General features: G+C 50.2%; 1 protein-coding gene across 1 annotated transcript; it reads right to left on the bottom strand.

The window, feature by feature from the left end:
• Positions 1–9,596: 9,596 nt before the first annotated feature.
• SYT8 (synaptotagmin 8) lies at positions 9,597–12,385 on the bottom strand. Its single transcript, XM_040067771.1, has 8 exons — positions 12,271–12,385; positions 11,745–11,902; positions 11,504–11,599; positions 11,103–11,270; positions 10,742–10,909; positions 10,426–10,543; positions 9,919–10,052; positions 9,597–9,830 (listed from the first exon to the last, which is right to left on the bottom strand). The coding sequence occupies exons 1-8, from the start codon at positions 12,374–12,376 to the stop codon at positions 9,597–9,599; spliced, it is 1,182 nt and encodes a 393-aa protein (XP_039923705.1). The 5' UTR covers positions 12,377–12,385.
• Between the last annotated feature and the right edge of the window lie 1,043 nt (positions 12,386–13,428).

The raw sequence follows: 13,428 nt of genomic DNA, 5'->3' as shown, positions 1-13,428 counted from the left end.
CATATCTCCATGGATCTGAAGGAGAAGCAGGTGGAAACGTGGCTGAAAATATTCCCCAGCCCTGGTCACAGCACATGTAGTGTGTGTGTGTGTGTGTGTGTGTGTGTGTGTGTGTAGGGGATCCCATGGAGACAGGGACCCAAACAGCTCCTGCTCTCCTCCCCCAGGCCAGGCGCTCCCTCCTCTTCCAGCCAGGGTTTTTTAGGCAGATTCAGACATGGCTCTGACAATATTTCCAGGCGCCTCCCAGACATTGTATAGACAGTGGCAAATCCCTTGCTGCAGGCTTCCTGTTTCACCACCCTCAGCACCACACAAGTGTTACCCTGGTTTTTCTGAGTTTCTTTATTAGCCTTTTGATTTTCATAAATGGAGTCAGATCTTTTAGTTACTGTAGAATATTAGAGCAGTTTTCTACCTTTCCCACAGAAGTAATATAAACAAATCCTTTGTTTTTCATTCTCTGTCCTTTGCATATTTCTAACCTGAAAACAATTGTAACTGACAATTTGTCTGGCCACTGAGGCTGAGGGGTGGAAACCCCAAAAAGCCAATCTTCTGCTAGACCCACAAATGTATAAAAAGTAAATAAAGAAACAAAGGGGCCTCTTCTCTCCGCTCTTTCAGCTGGGAGCTGGATCAGAAGAACCTGTGCGAAAATCTCTTGTCTGCATGTGATTTCTTTGTGTGTCTCGGTGACACACAAGCAGTGCTGGAGATGCTGCTGAAGGACGAGCAAATCCTCAGTATGGGGCTGGTATCTTGCAGGGGTTTGCCATGGCAGCAGGTGGAGGAGGGAGAAACCCCTAGCATGGGCAAGGTTGGGTCCACTTGGGATATGTCCCTTTGAAATGCTGCAGATGCACATTCTGGCCTCTGCTGGCCCATCGGTCCTCCAGAGAGCCACTCAGCTTTGGTGGAGGAATCAAAACTGCGGGAGTTCTCCATTCAAAATTCCCCACAGCCAGGGAGTTTCCTTCAGCTTTGTGAGATGAAGGCATGCTGGACCTCCTGAAGTCCAGGCATGCAGCACAGCAAGAGACCTGCTCCAAATTTCAAGGGTGTGGTTAATCACCCTGTGACAGAAAAGTTTTGGCCTGATATAGTAGAAGAATGAAGTTCAAAGAAAGAAGTCCCATGAACAAAATATCCTACAACAGAAGTGTTTGTAGAATATGGGAGGAGTGGGTGGTGAGGTGTGGTAATAGCATGAGCAGAAGGTCGAGCCTCCAAGTCTGCAGAAGGTTTTCCATGGAGCTGCCTTGCACAGGGATTAAGCTGTAGGGCAGCTCTCCCAGAAAAAGAAAGAAGCACCAGACTTAAATGGCATGGGGAAGAAAGCCAGTGAGAGAAGGAAGGATAGAAAAACAAATCCATGTCAAAGTTAGAAGCCATGGTTAACACTAGGAAAGACAGAAGTTTCCAAAGGAATTATGTAAGTGTTTGAGTGATGAAAGAACAAACTTCTTGAAGAAAAGCTCAAGGAAGGCATAAGGAAGCTCGAGACACATCCTTCAAAGCGGTGTTTGGCTCTGAATATTAGGTATTAGTGAGGTAATTAGGCAGGGGCCTGGAATGGATGCACTGTTTATATTTGGGTACTTTCCTGTAAGGCATCTTGTTCATTTCCCTCATTTCCCCCACCTGAGCTAGAGGAATGCACCAAGGGTGTGGGCCACCATTCCCAGAGCATTTCCACCATCTTGTGAGGTCAGACAGAGGGAAGACCTGCCACACGCAGGAGGTTCTGCACAATGTTTTAGAGACTGAGGTGTTGCTAGAGGACACAAATAAATACTCACAGATATGACTCCACGAGATGAAGGCTGAAGAAAAAAAAGAACTTTATTGTTTACAAAGACCTCGCTTTTATAGGTTCTGAACAATGACTAAGGATTAAAGAACAAGGTTACTACCTCTCCATCCCACTGGTCAGGCTAGAAGTCCATCAGTTGACTCTCATCAGAAAAGAATTTGAAAAACACCGATTATTTACAGTACAGACTGTGAGAATTCAGCTACAGAGCTGTAAACATCTCACAAAGCTCACATTAAATGGCAACACTCAGGTGTGGCTCTTTTGGGCCAGGCTCCTCCATGGAATCACCACGTGTTGGAAGGATGAGGCTGATGAATCCATGAAAGCTGTCCCTCATGACACTCCCTTCCACCTTTACACCTTGCCTCCTCTTCAACAACCCAGAAGCATCAAGTGGGCAGGCACTATGGAGTGACATGACATACTATGCCTTATTTCCAAGGGTGACATTGTTAGCAAAACACAAGCATGCTACTCAGCAGCAGTTGTGATTACGGTAAAAGTTCAGGCAAGACCACAGGGGGAACCTGTATTTGACTGCCCTTTGCTTTCCCAAAATCACATTGCACCAAAGCAAAGCACAGTTTAGCTCCATGCTATTTTCCTTGACAGGGAGTGCTTCAGGCACGTGAAGTTGATGCCCTCAGGCTCCAAACCCACCAGCAGGTCCTAATGACACTCCTCATATTCAGCAGATATGTCACAAACTCATAAACTGACAGCTGCTTGATGCTGTGTTTGACCATCACAATGATGCACGCAGAACCCTGGGAGAAGCCATCCCTGCAGTGGATGAGGACACAATTCCCTTTTTCCAGCAAGATTTTGATGCACTTATCAGTGTCCCAGAAACAGGGCTGCCCCACTCTATGACAGTCCCCATGGAGCAGAGCCCAGATGTCAGCCTTGAGGTGTGAGCTGAGCCCTCTCCATAGCAAAGGTAGGGGATGACACTCGGGCTGCCATCGCTGGGCAGGCAGCTCGTGTCAGTGAAGATGTCACTGATGAATCTGACAGTGATGAAGCTGTCAGTGCTGTTCACGTACAGCTCCTGCCCACTGTCCATGTTCCCCAGGTGGAGGCAGTCAATTATCCAAGTGATGGCAGGTCCTGTGAAGGGGCAACACAAAGGTTTCTGACCAGTGGGTTCCTTGGGATGTGGCTTTTTCTTGTTCCTCCTGAGGGATTTCTTGGAGGTGGCATGTGGTGCAGGGGGCTGAAATTGGGCTCAAAGCCCTAAAACAGTGGCAAAAAGAGGGACAAGTGACAGGAGAGCTTGGCCTTGAAGGGGAGCCTGCTGGAGAAGGCAGAGGAGGAGCAGGAGTGGGACTGGATGTGTGGGCCTGCATCAGGGACCCCATGTTGTGGAATGCCCTTCTGCTCTCAGCCTCCTCCATCTGCCAAACATATAAAGTAAAGGACTGGTGAGACCACAAAAACTCATCTCTCCAGTTGCACAAGCAAGGAGGCCTGCAGACCAATCTTGCTGAAGCAGTCATTGCCTCCTGCTGATGGTGCTAATAAGAGTGACCAGGGTATCTTGCCACTTTGCAGGACTATGGACACCACATCCCCACCCTTTTCTTCATGCACTTCACTTTTATACTCACCAACTTTGGACAAGTGCCTGTAGGAACAGAACAACTCCCTATGGACACATGTAAGTACTCACACATGGCTGCCTTCCATATGAACACTGGCCTTGAAGAGAAACGAGGCATTTTAATGATCCCTTCCACTCCAAAAGAACACTCTTTGCTGTGCACTTCTTGAAGAGTTTGCAGCTCGCTACAAGCTACAGCCTGGAGGAAGGGTGGCATCTCAAAATGAAAACACAAAAAGGGGTGAAGAGGGGCTTTAGGGAGAGGGCAAAAAACAGGAAACTCCTCTGGATGAAGTCCCTTCTGACCATGGAAGCACATGAGGGCTTCAGTTTCCAGTGACGAAGAGTCTGTGCTCATACCAGGGTTAGGACCACTGGGTTCCCAGCACAGCACTGGGCAGAAACCTCACTCCTCTCAGGAGCTTTTCCAACTTCTGCCCAGGACCAGAAGCCTTGGACTGTTCCACAGTGTGGCCCTTCCTCCATGACCCCAGGCTGAGTTGGCAGCCCCCTGGAAAATGAACACCTCTGACCAGTGCTGGTCTGTGCCCAGGCCTTCAGCATTTAATATGTACAGGAGGTGATCCCTCTGGAATTTCCACCCAGCTTGCCCCTGGATAGTATTACCGAAGTGACCCAACACCTGATCACAATCCTTCATGTATATGCACCTCCTCAAAGCCTTGTTAAGACCAGGGTATGACTCTGAGGAACAAGCTGAGACCTCTGTGTGCTCAGATGAGTGTGGCGGAAACATGTCTTTGCTCTCAAAAGGTCTTTCAGCTTCTCTTTGCCAAGAAAAAGCAGCAAGAACATGGTGTTAATTTAAAAAAAAAAGGCCATAGAGCTCAAGAAAAACTGATAAATCACAAAGCTCTTCTCTCCCCAAGATCAGCAATTGCTCTACAAACCAGCAGCCATGAAAGAAATGATTCTCCAGAATTTATCCATTCCAAGCACACTGGCTTTTTGTAAATGCTGTGTGACTTCAGACACCTAATTTAGAAAAAGAAAAAAAAAAAAAAAGAAAAAAAAAAAAAAAGAAAAAGGAGAAAAAAAAAAAAAAAAAAAAGCTGTCAGCTGTAAAGACCCTTGGCAACCTCACCTACCTGCACACGTTGAGAAAGCCTTGGGAGAAGACAGCTTCCAGAAGATGGGCCTCTGGAAGCTCTTCTGGAGGTGCTTCTCATTCAGGTTTGGCAACAGAGGGGATGAGCTCAGCAGAGGGCTGCACCAGGAAAACTCAACACCCAACCCCACTGAGCATCTCTTAAGAACATCCCCAAAGCCAATTAATTCACAGAGTAGCTGATACATGAAATTTCTTTTTTGAAGGCAGACCTGAGTTTGGCACATGTGCAAAAGTTGGTGTGGGATGAGTGCATCCGAAGCAGAGAAACCTTCAGCAGAGGCCTTTGTAGGTATGAACACATCCTTTGTCACATCCAGAGTGAACACCAAAGCCAAGTGTTTTAACTGGACTGTCTTAGGAGAAAACCTTCACGCTAAGATTCAGGCTTCTATGTCTAAACTGCTCTGACTTGTATGTAAAAGTTAGGAGGAAAATATCCTCTATCCATTCCAAAACCAGATGCCAACTGGGCTGGTTTCCACATGAGACAGCCATCTCTCTCATGGGCACTGCGCTCCTCACTGGCTCCTCCAAGGAGGCAATGTTTGCTTTACTAAGTCAGCAATGACTGATTCACAACTCAAAGTGCCCATTTCCCACAGAGAGCTTTCCACACTCAGACAAGGACATCTGCAATGCCCATGTTCATGAGCAGGGTGATCAAACACTTCTTTGCAAACCCACCATCTTCCCAGATGCTGCTCACAGAACATAAAATACGATATGGGTTGGGTTGTTTGCAGGTCAAGGCCTTTTTTCAGCTCAGTTAAACTCCTCTTCCTAACTGACTCTCTGCTTGTTTCTGCTCAAATTGAGTGGCAATAAGTCCCTGCAGGAGTTTCATCACCTCTCTGTGAAGTCAGCAAAGCTGGCTGAGAAATTCCTATCTTGTTGACATGCAAAAAGTCATTCACTTGGAATGTCAAACTTCTTTAGGGAGCACATTTTGCCCAGCAGCATGAAAACTATGAAATCCTCATGCTGCTTCTCCTTTGGTTCCATGCTACTTAGACCTGAAATATGGAGAAATGAGAAGTCTGTTTTTTCCAGGTCTGCCCACAAAGTTCAAATTGGAACTTTGGGAAGTACCTCTGTCCACTCATTATTGTTTCTGTTTCTCAAACTGGATTGTTTGGGGCTTCTACCCCACCCTTCCTGCCCATGGCAGAGCAAGGTGAATCGGGATGTAAAGTGGTCCAAATAATATTTCTGTATCCAGAAGCAAAAAAAGCCCAACCTGGGGCAGGAACAGTTCCAGATACAAGAGCCCCAGCAGCAGTCAGAGGAGGGGAAAGGGGCTGGGAAAAGGGAGGAGAAAAAATGGGGATAAAAGGATAGGAGAAAGAGGATAGCGAAAGGGAACTAGGGATAGGGATCCAGGAGCTGGAGCTTTTAAAAAATAAGCCCATGCATGACAAAAGTACATATTTTGCCCAGAAAATTGCAAGGCATAAAGATGCTAGCTAAGGAATATTTATAAAGCAGTCATGCTTGCTCCTAGTGAGAAGAGCTTAGATGCTCTCCAGCTCTCAAAAACTCTAAGACTAGCCAAAAAATCTGTGGCTGGAGGACAGCCAGCCCATACCCAGGCTGAATGATGACAGCCCGTAATCATTTTTGTCTCACTGCAGACAACTGGTGACAAGCACATATGAGGCTCAGCCTTCCCCTTGTACAGCTCTCCCATTTGATTTCCTTGAGTGCAGGGACAAATAACAACAACAACAACAACAAAAATCACTGAATGAGGAAAAATTCACTTTGGGAGGGACTTCTGAGGTCAGGAGTCTTGGATCTAGATGTAAATAATCAAGATTATAAATCTTAATAACAAACAAAAACCTCAGTTTTCAGTGCTTCTTGTCTCTTTTAACAGACCTCTGCTTGGGCCAAGTCCTACTTTTTGCCTTGCCACTGACCTGCAAAGCTGCTAATTAAATGCAGAGAGACAAACTCCCCATCCACCACCTGGGCACCTTGGATGGCTCGGATACCTGCTTTTGCCCACCTTAACCATCAGCAAAACGCTCTTTGCCCCTGTGGTGCGGGATCAGGCCAGAGCTGGCTCCTGCCTCCCGGAAAAAGCTACTCAGACACCTCCAGCATCGTCACACGGCCACCAACGGGCTATGCAGCCACGGGAATGGGCTTGCACAGCATCACTGCTTTCTCTCCCTCCTGAACACGGGCTCCATCTCCAGAAGAAGAAATCTTGGCTGGTGAGACTCTAACGGGGGCCACACACCAGATGACACAGAGCACCAGATGGCAAAGAGACCAGCACAGAGCACGTACTGCCCTGCCCTCTAGATGCAGACATGGGAATCCAGCACAGACACAAGCAGAGGAGGAGTTGGTTTTCCCCCTCTTTTACTTCTCTTCTTGTGGCATCTTCCACCCTTCAAGTGCAGGAGGAGCATTGGTGAGGCAGAAGATGCTCAGGTATCTGGCTTTCATCGATGAGGGACAACCACCCCCACCAAGGCCGCAGGGAGGTGAAAAGGAGATGGCTTGCACACGAGACAGGGCTGTCTGCCTTCCTGCAAACAGGCTCCCAAGCAGGCTGTGTTCATTTGGGGTGAAATAAGGCATGAAATGAAGCCCAGATCCACCAGCCCCGCTTCAAAGAGCTGCCAGCAAGATACTAAGAGGATCCTGCCAGAGGAGGAGGGTGCTTAAAGCCGTGCTGTAAGTACACAAGGCTTACTGAGAAGGAGAAATGATGACGGAGAGAAAATGCAGCCTTGGCGGTGCATTAAAAACTGGAGCTGGGTGGAGAACATCCCCACCTGCTTGCCTCTCCCTCCTAAACAAATAGCTCAGTTTGCTGAGTTTTGCTGCACAGAGGCTCACTCCAGGTTGTCCAGAGCCAGCACAGCTGGGTGCTCACTCCCACGCTCCCCAGCCTTTCCCCTAAATGCACCGTGGGCTTCCCTCTGCAGCTCTGCTCACCCAGCACTGTGCTGGTGATCCACGCACTGAGCAAGGCCAAAGCTGGAGAGAAAAAGGGCAGGCACTGGTATGGGAAGTAACATTTCTCAAGGAGGGGCTGTCTCTGTACCTCCTTCAACTGCACCTCTTTTGGGACTAATATGCACATACTTTTATGCCCAGCCCCATAAATTATGCAGTGAACCTCAAGGCTATGACTATAGAATAGGAGGACTGGGAAAAGCACACATACACATACACACAAAAGTAAGACCTGCCTGTTCCAAACACCTCCAAAAGTCCTTTCTGGATATTGAACAGCCCTAAATCACCACAACAGCATCACCAAAAACCAGCCTGGCAATACATTTGGAACCTCAAACCAAATTTAGAGATGTTCCCTTCTGCACAGCCTGTTCTGGGCTGATTCTAAGGTTGTGACTGAAGGCTGAGGCTTTAAAACATCCCTTTACAAGTCTTTCTCAGGTGACTGATTTCCTCCTCCATCTCATTAGTGGCTGCCAGCAGATGCTGTTTCCCCAGCAGAAACCACACTTCACTTGTTACAGTCATCTCAAAACCACCCTGTCATTTCTCCCTTCCTCACAGCCACAGTGAAGCCTGGAGAATATTCATCAAGAGGCAAACACAGCAGCAGCTTTTTATGGTTAAGCTCAGGTCATTAATCTCTATCGAGACTTTTCATAATCTTCCACAGCTTCATGTTTGTTTAACTCTTGGATAGTCACTCTGTGGAGCTCTGGGTAATCACAGATTAACTGCTTTTTAATATTAATAGCTTTTCATTAACGTGCCAGGCTCTCTCCCCTCCAGAGCTCAGGCAATAGCTATTAGCACTGTGCCTGCAGCTCCCTGTGGTGAAAAAGACTTCTGTCTTTGGGGCCAAAATTCCACAGCATGAGCCTAGGTCTTGTGTCCTGTGGCCACTTTGTAGCAGAAGAATTTTAGAACAGCAGTAATTCCCCCCTCCTCTAGCCCAGTCGAGGGAGCTTCCTCCTGCAGATGGCTCAGAGAAGCTCCTCTGGAGTCACTCCAAACTGCAGCAAACTCAGGGGCACGTAGGGGCACCACTCCTATGCCCTCATCCTTCTAGGAGAGATCTTTACTTACATAGTCCCCACACCAAGGCCTCACAAAGCAGGGTGGGGCAGGACATGTGGCCACAAAAAACCTCCCAGATTAAATGTGAAACCTGCCCAGAAGTGACGTGAGGGATGCAATCCAGCCTTTACCAGGGTGGTGTGATCACAGTGTGAAAGCAAGAGCCTCAGCCCCTCCACCCTGGCAGGACCGAGGTGCAAACCTTGCTGTGCCACTCCTGTGGCACTCACATTCACCATGTGAGGTGAATGGAGCTGACACTATGCATCTTCATCCATGTGGTCCATGGGGATGGTCGCTGGTGAGTCCCAGAGCCTGAGTCACATCTTAGTGTGCACAAATCATCATGGGCTGAGAATGGGCTAAGCGTGAAGCCACATTGCTTCTCATTTAGTCTCTAGCCAGGACACAGAGTACACATTGCAGAGGCACTAAAGAGCAAGTCTGATATTTCCAACACCTTCCTCACCCACCTGTTTCCCCTCTCTCAAGCCTCTTACATTCTTCAATACCTTGTTCTTGTTTAAAAGCCTTCACAGGACACATGAAGCCTTTCCAAGAACACGCTTCTTGACAAGTTATTCACAACTAAAGGAACTTCCCACCCATGCCTCTGGCATGTTAACCCTCTGCTTTATAAATATCAATGGACTCTGTTTTGCATGAGCCCGAAGCTCTGTGTATTTCCCCCCCACCCCCGCAGCCCATGAGCAGTTGGGATGAGCTGGTTCCTGCACCCATGCCATCCCCTCTAACACCCTCTGCTCCACATCCAGCCTGGCCCTGGGATGCTGAGCTGCTCTGTCCCAGGCTTTACACAGAGCACGAGCTGCACCAGCAGCCAGATCATCTCTTGGCCAGAAGGAGTCCCAGTCCTCTCTTTGCTGACAATGAGCCGAGACCAGCACATCTACAGCTTGCTGAGCAGAAGCCCCTCACTCCTCCACAAGCTCACCATCCTGCTCCCTGGGCAGAGAAGGAGACCCCCACTATCTGGAGTGCAGGGGCAGCTTGAGGTGGGACTTTAGTCCCAGGGCTTTGTCTACCACCTCTGGGGGCTGTAGGATGTGCCACTGGGCGAGGGGCCGGCGCGGGTTAGACAGCATGTCGGACCAGTGCCGCAGCTGGTTGCCTGTGGCTCGGCAGCCCAGGAAGAGTTTGCCAATGAGTTCATTCTTGGTCACTTTGTCATGATCCCAGACGGAGATGACCACATCCACATTCTGGGGAGGACACAAGAAAGAGAGTCAGTGGGAAGGGGGTTGCTGCAGTGGGGACCTGCTCAGCCCCGAGCACTTCAGGGAAACCCACCTGGATCTGACTGAAAGGCACCTCAAAAACAAACACCTCATTGAAGTAAGGGTTTAAGGTGTTTTTCTTCACACTTGTCCTTTTTTTCTTCCATTTCTTCCTGTTCAGTATGAGATGCACCTTAACAAAAGGATCTGAAGAGAGAGAGGGCACACCTGGCATAAGGGATAGTTTTTGACTGAAGAACTCAGCCGCAAAACAGTTTTCCTGAGCCTTTCCCAAGGAGACCATGGCATCCCACTTGTCACTCCTCATGGTGAGACAGCCACCCCAGAGCTCACTTCCTCCTGCCAAGCTCCCTGTACAATCCAGCCATGACATCTCCTCATGGGAGACACCTCCAGTACTGCCCAAAGATGGAGTCTTTGTGCTAGGGGAGGCTGGGAGTCAGCCAAGGGCTGAATAAGGTGGTGGCAGCAGGAAGCAGGTCCTAACACCAAGAGTTTTCAAAGCTTTGCAGCTCTTGGCAGGAGTAGGAAGGTCTGAGCACAGGCAGCCCCCACTGACCTGAGAGTCCATTAGAGTCCATCCGCTTCAGCTGCTTGGCTTCCAAGATGAGCACTGTCAGCTTGCCAGTGCTGGGGACGTAGCGCAGTGAGAAGCAGATCTCACCCAGATGCTCTTCCTAATGGAGAGATGCCAGTAATTAGTGCCAGGCAGAGGAGCCAGCTCACCTGAGGCTGGAGCACCAGGCTGGCCCCAGGTTTCCTGAGAGGGAAACACAAACTCTCATGCTTGCCCCTAAGGGCTTGCTTCTTGGGGCAGTGGCAAGCCAAGCAAGAGCACATTCCTCCCAGCAGAGTTTCCCACCCCCAGGACCAACCTCCACTTTACTGGCCACCACCAGGTCACTCCACTGCTCGATGACATGCTGCAGGTTGACACTGGCCAGGGGCAGCCGAACCTCACCAATGATGTCATGCTTGGCAAAGCGGTTGAAGTCATAGATCTGCATCACCAGTGTGGATTCAGACACCTCAGCCTGGGGTACCTGCAGGGGAGGACCCAAAAGCCTGGACTCACTCCTCAGTGGCAGCCCTGCCCCATGAGGGTATTCCTCTCTCACATTTCCCAGTCCTGACTGCACAAGCATTTCCTGGTCTGAAGAGGTTTTTGCCCAAGGAGCAGTGTCTATGCAACACTCTTGATACAACCAAAAAAACATCATTGGCTTTAGTTTGTACCTGGAAAGCAAAGCTCTCGTTGAAAATGGGGTTCAGGGTCTTGCGGTAAACCTTGGTCTCATATCTCCTCTTCACATCAGACGTTAGGTAGACAATCACATATGGATCAGACGTGCCTCCGCTGTCCATGGCCTTCAGCTCAACTGCCCGCTTCACGCCAACTTTCAGCTGGAGAGGAGTGAGGCACAAGGTCACTGGCTGGAGGAGGATGGGGTCAGGCAGCTGGGGGCTCAGTGGGAAGTGAGTGCAACAGTAAGGAATGCCTTCACACCGTGCAGGCATGAGAGCTGGCAGACTGCAGGCAGGTGGGAGAGGTTACATCCACCTCAGTGGGAAGCAAAGAGTGACCATGCAAGAGCGTGCTTTTTTCCCTGCTGTGCCATGGCCATGAGCATCCTCACCTCCTGCATGCGGAAGTTGTACTCCAGGGAGTACTGCAGCTTTCCTCGCCTCTTCTGCTCTACTTCCTGCTCCAGGTCCTCCATCTCAGGCTGGACCTGTGGCAGAGAGCAACATTACCCTCAGGGTGCACTCAGCCATGTCCCTGCCATGCTGTGCTCCCACCATCCCTGGGGCTGGGCAGTGCAGCAGCAAACCCCTCAGGGATGAGGGAGGAGGGATTGAGGGGAAGGCAGGACGCACAAGGTTGGTCATGGTGGAGTTGCTGACGGCACACAAGCCGATCCTCTCCTTCTTCTTGGGCTTCTTCTTGCTACAGCAGCACTTGACGATGCAGATGAGGAAGAGAAGGAGGAGAATGGCCCCTGCCACAGCCACAGTGATGAGCGCCCATTTGGGTACTGGTGCGATGTTCAGGGAGCAGATGTTGGATAGAAGAGTTTAAACCGAGCAAAACATACAGAGTACATTCAAATACCTTCCTGGTGCTTCAGCATTAAGCAGTTGTACTTTCAAAAGTGCCCCTAGAATCCTGGATAGGCCCCATGCAGGGAGACTGTGGCTGAAGACCAATCCCCAAATGGGTAGCAAAGATATTCTCTGCTCCTGAAGCAGCGTGGTATCACCACTCTACAGTAATCCCACCCTGATGGAGCCCATTAGAAAATGTAATTTGAAGGGAGGGTGAAGTGAATACACAGCCTCAGAGTCCAGCAGCCCCACCAGGTAATGCTGCCTGGGAGAGGTGGCCAAGAGACGCTGTACTCACACGGGATCCAACTAAACCAGCTGTCCAGGGAGCCTGGCCAAGGTGTGGTGGTGATGCTGATGTGTGGGGAGGTTGTAGTTCTGCCTTTCCTGGCTGCCACTGCCATGGCTAATCTGGAGTGACCTGGGAACACAGGCAAAAATAACAGGGTGGGGATTTCCTCTCTGGTAGCACGTGTGCTGCCCATAGCCCAGCGCCCTAATGAGAGCAAACACAATTAATATATAGAGCCCAGGGTAAGCGATTGGAGCTTGCCCACATTGACGGTGAGATGTGAAATGGAGCGGGAGGGAGCCGCTGGCAGGGAGGGCTCTGTGCCAGCCGGCCCCTCCCATACAGCCTTCTCCTTCACTTCCTTGCAAGTCTGCCTGCCGGAAGGAGAGAGACTGGGGGGTCCGGGGCGTTTTGAGAAGAGGAATCTCTTGGCTGTAGGGGGCAAAAACCAAGAACTGTTTTCTGCTGGCTCCTCCCTGTCCAGGCAGGGTGAGCTGAAGGGTTTGCTCGGCTCCAGGAAAGCTCCATCATCAACTAACACCCCTTTTTGTCTATTTTCCCTCTTGTCACAGGGCTGAGGAGCCGGAAGGTTGGCTCCTGGACTTGCCACAGGGCTGGTGCCCTCGTTGCTGGTGACAGTGCTGGGACCACACCGGCTCGGAAACTTTCCGTGAGCTCAGCCTGTGCACATGGCAACGCCGACACAGCCTGAGGGAAGGCTTCAAATTTAAAGCAGTATGGTTTACAGCACTGCTTTCCCCGTGACAAACTCTTATTCTAGCATGAACGCTTCCTCACGGCCAAATTCTTTTCGCGTCACCAGGCCAGGTGTGCCCGCAGCCGTGCTGCGCCGTGAGCAGGTCTGCAGCCACCACGGCACGGGTGGCACCCAGCCCCGGTGCCCGGGCTGGCAGGTGTGTGCCTGCTGCTGCCCCAGCCTCCTGCCCTGCGTGCCAGTGGGTCCCTGCTCAAGCAGCCAACCCCAGCTCGCTCTGCCTACACTCTGCCCACGCCCTGCCCATCCCAAGGTACTCCCTGCATGGGAATCTTCCCGGGGAGGAGGAAACCACGTCTGTACTTCCCTTCTCTGAGCTGGCGAAGCCAGCAAGAACCCTTTCTTTTTTCCAGTAGTGTGCTCTGCTGCATGTGGGCATAGGGCTGGAG

Source organism: Hirundo rustica, chromosome 6 (assembly GCF_015227805.2).
Source record: "Hirundo rustica isolate bHirRus1 chromosome 6, bHirRus1.pri.v3, whole genome shotgun sequence".
In the NCBI taxonomy this organism is placed as follows: Eukaryota; Metazoa; Chordata; class Aves; order Passeriformes; family Hirundinidae; genus Hirundo; species Hirundo rustica.
This window is presented reverse-complemented; position numbering and strand designations above follow the sequence as displayed.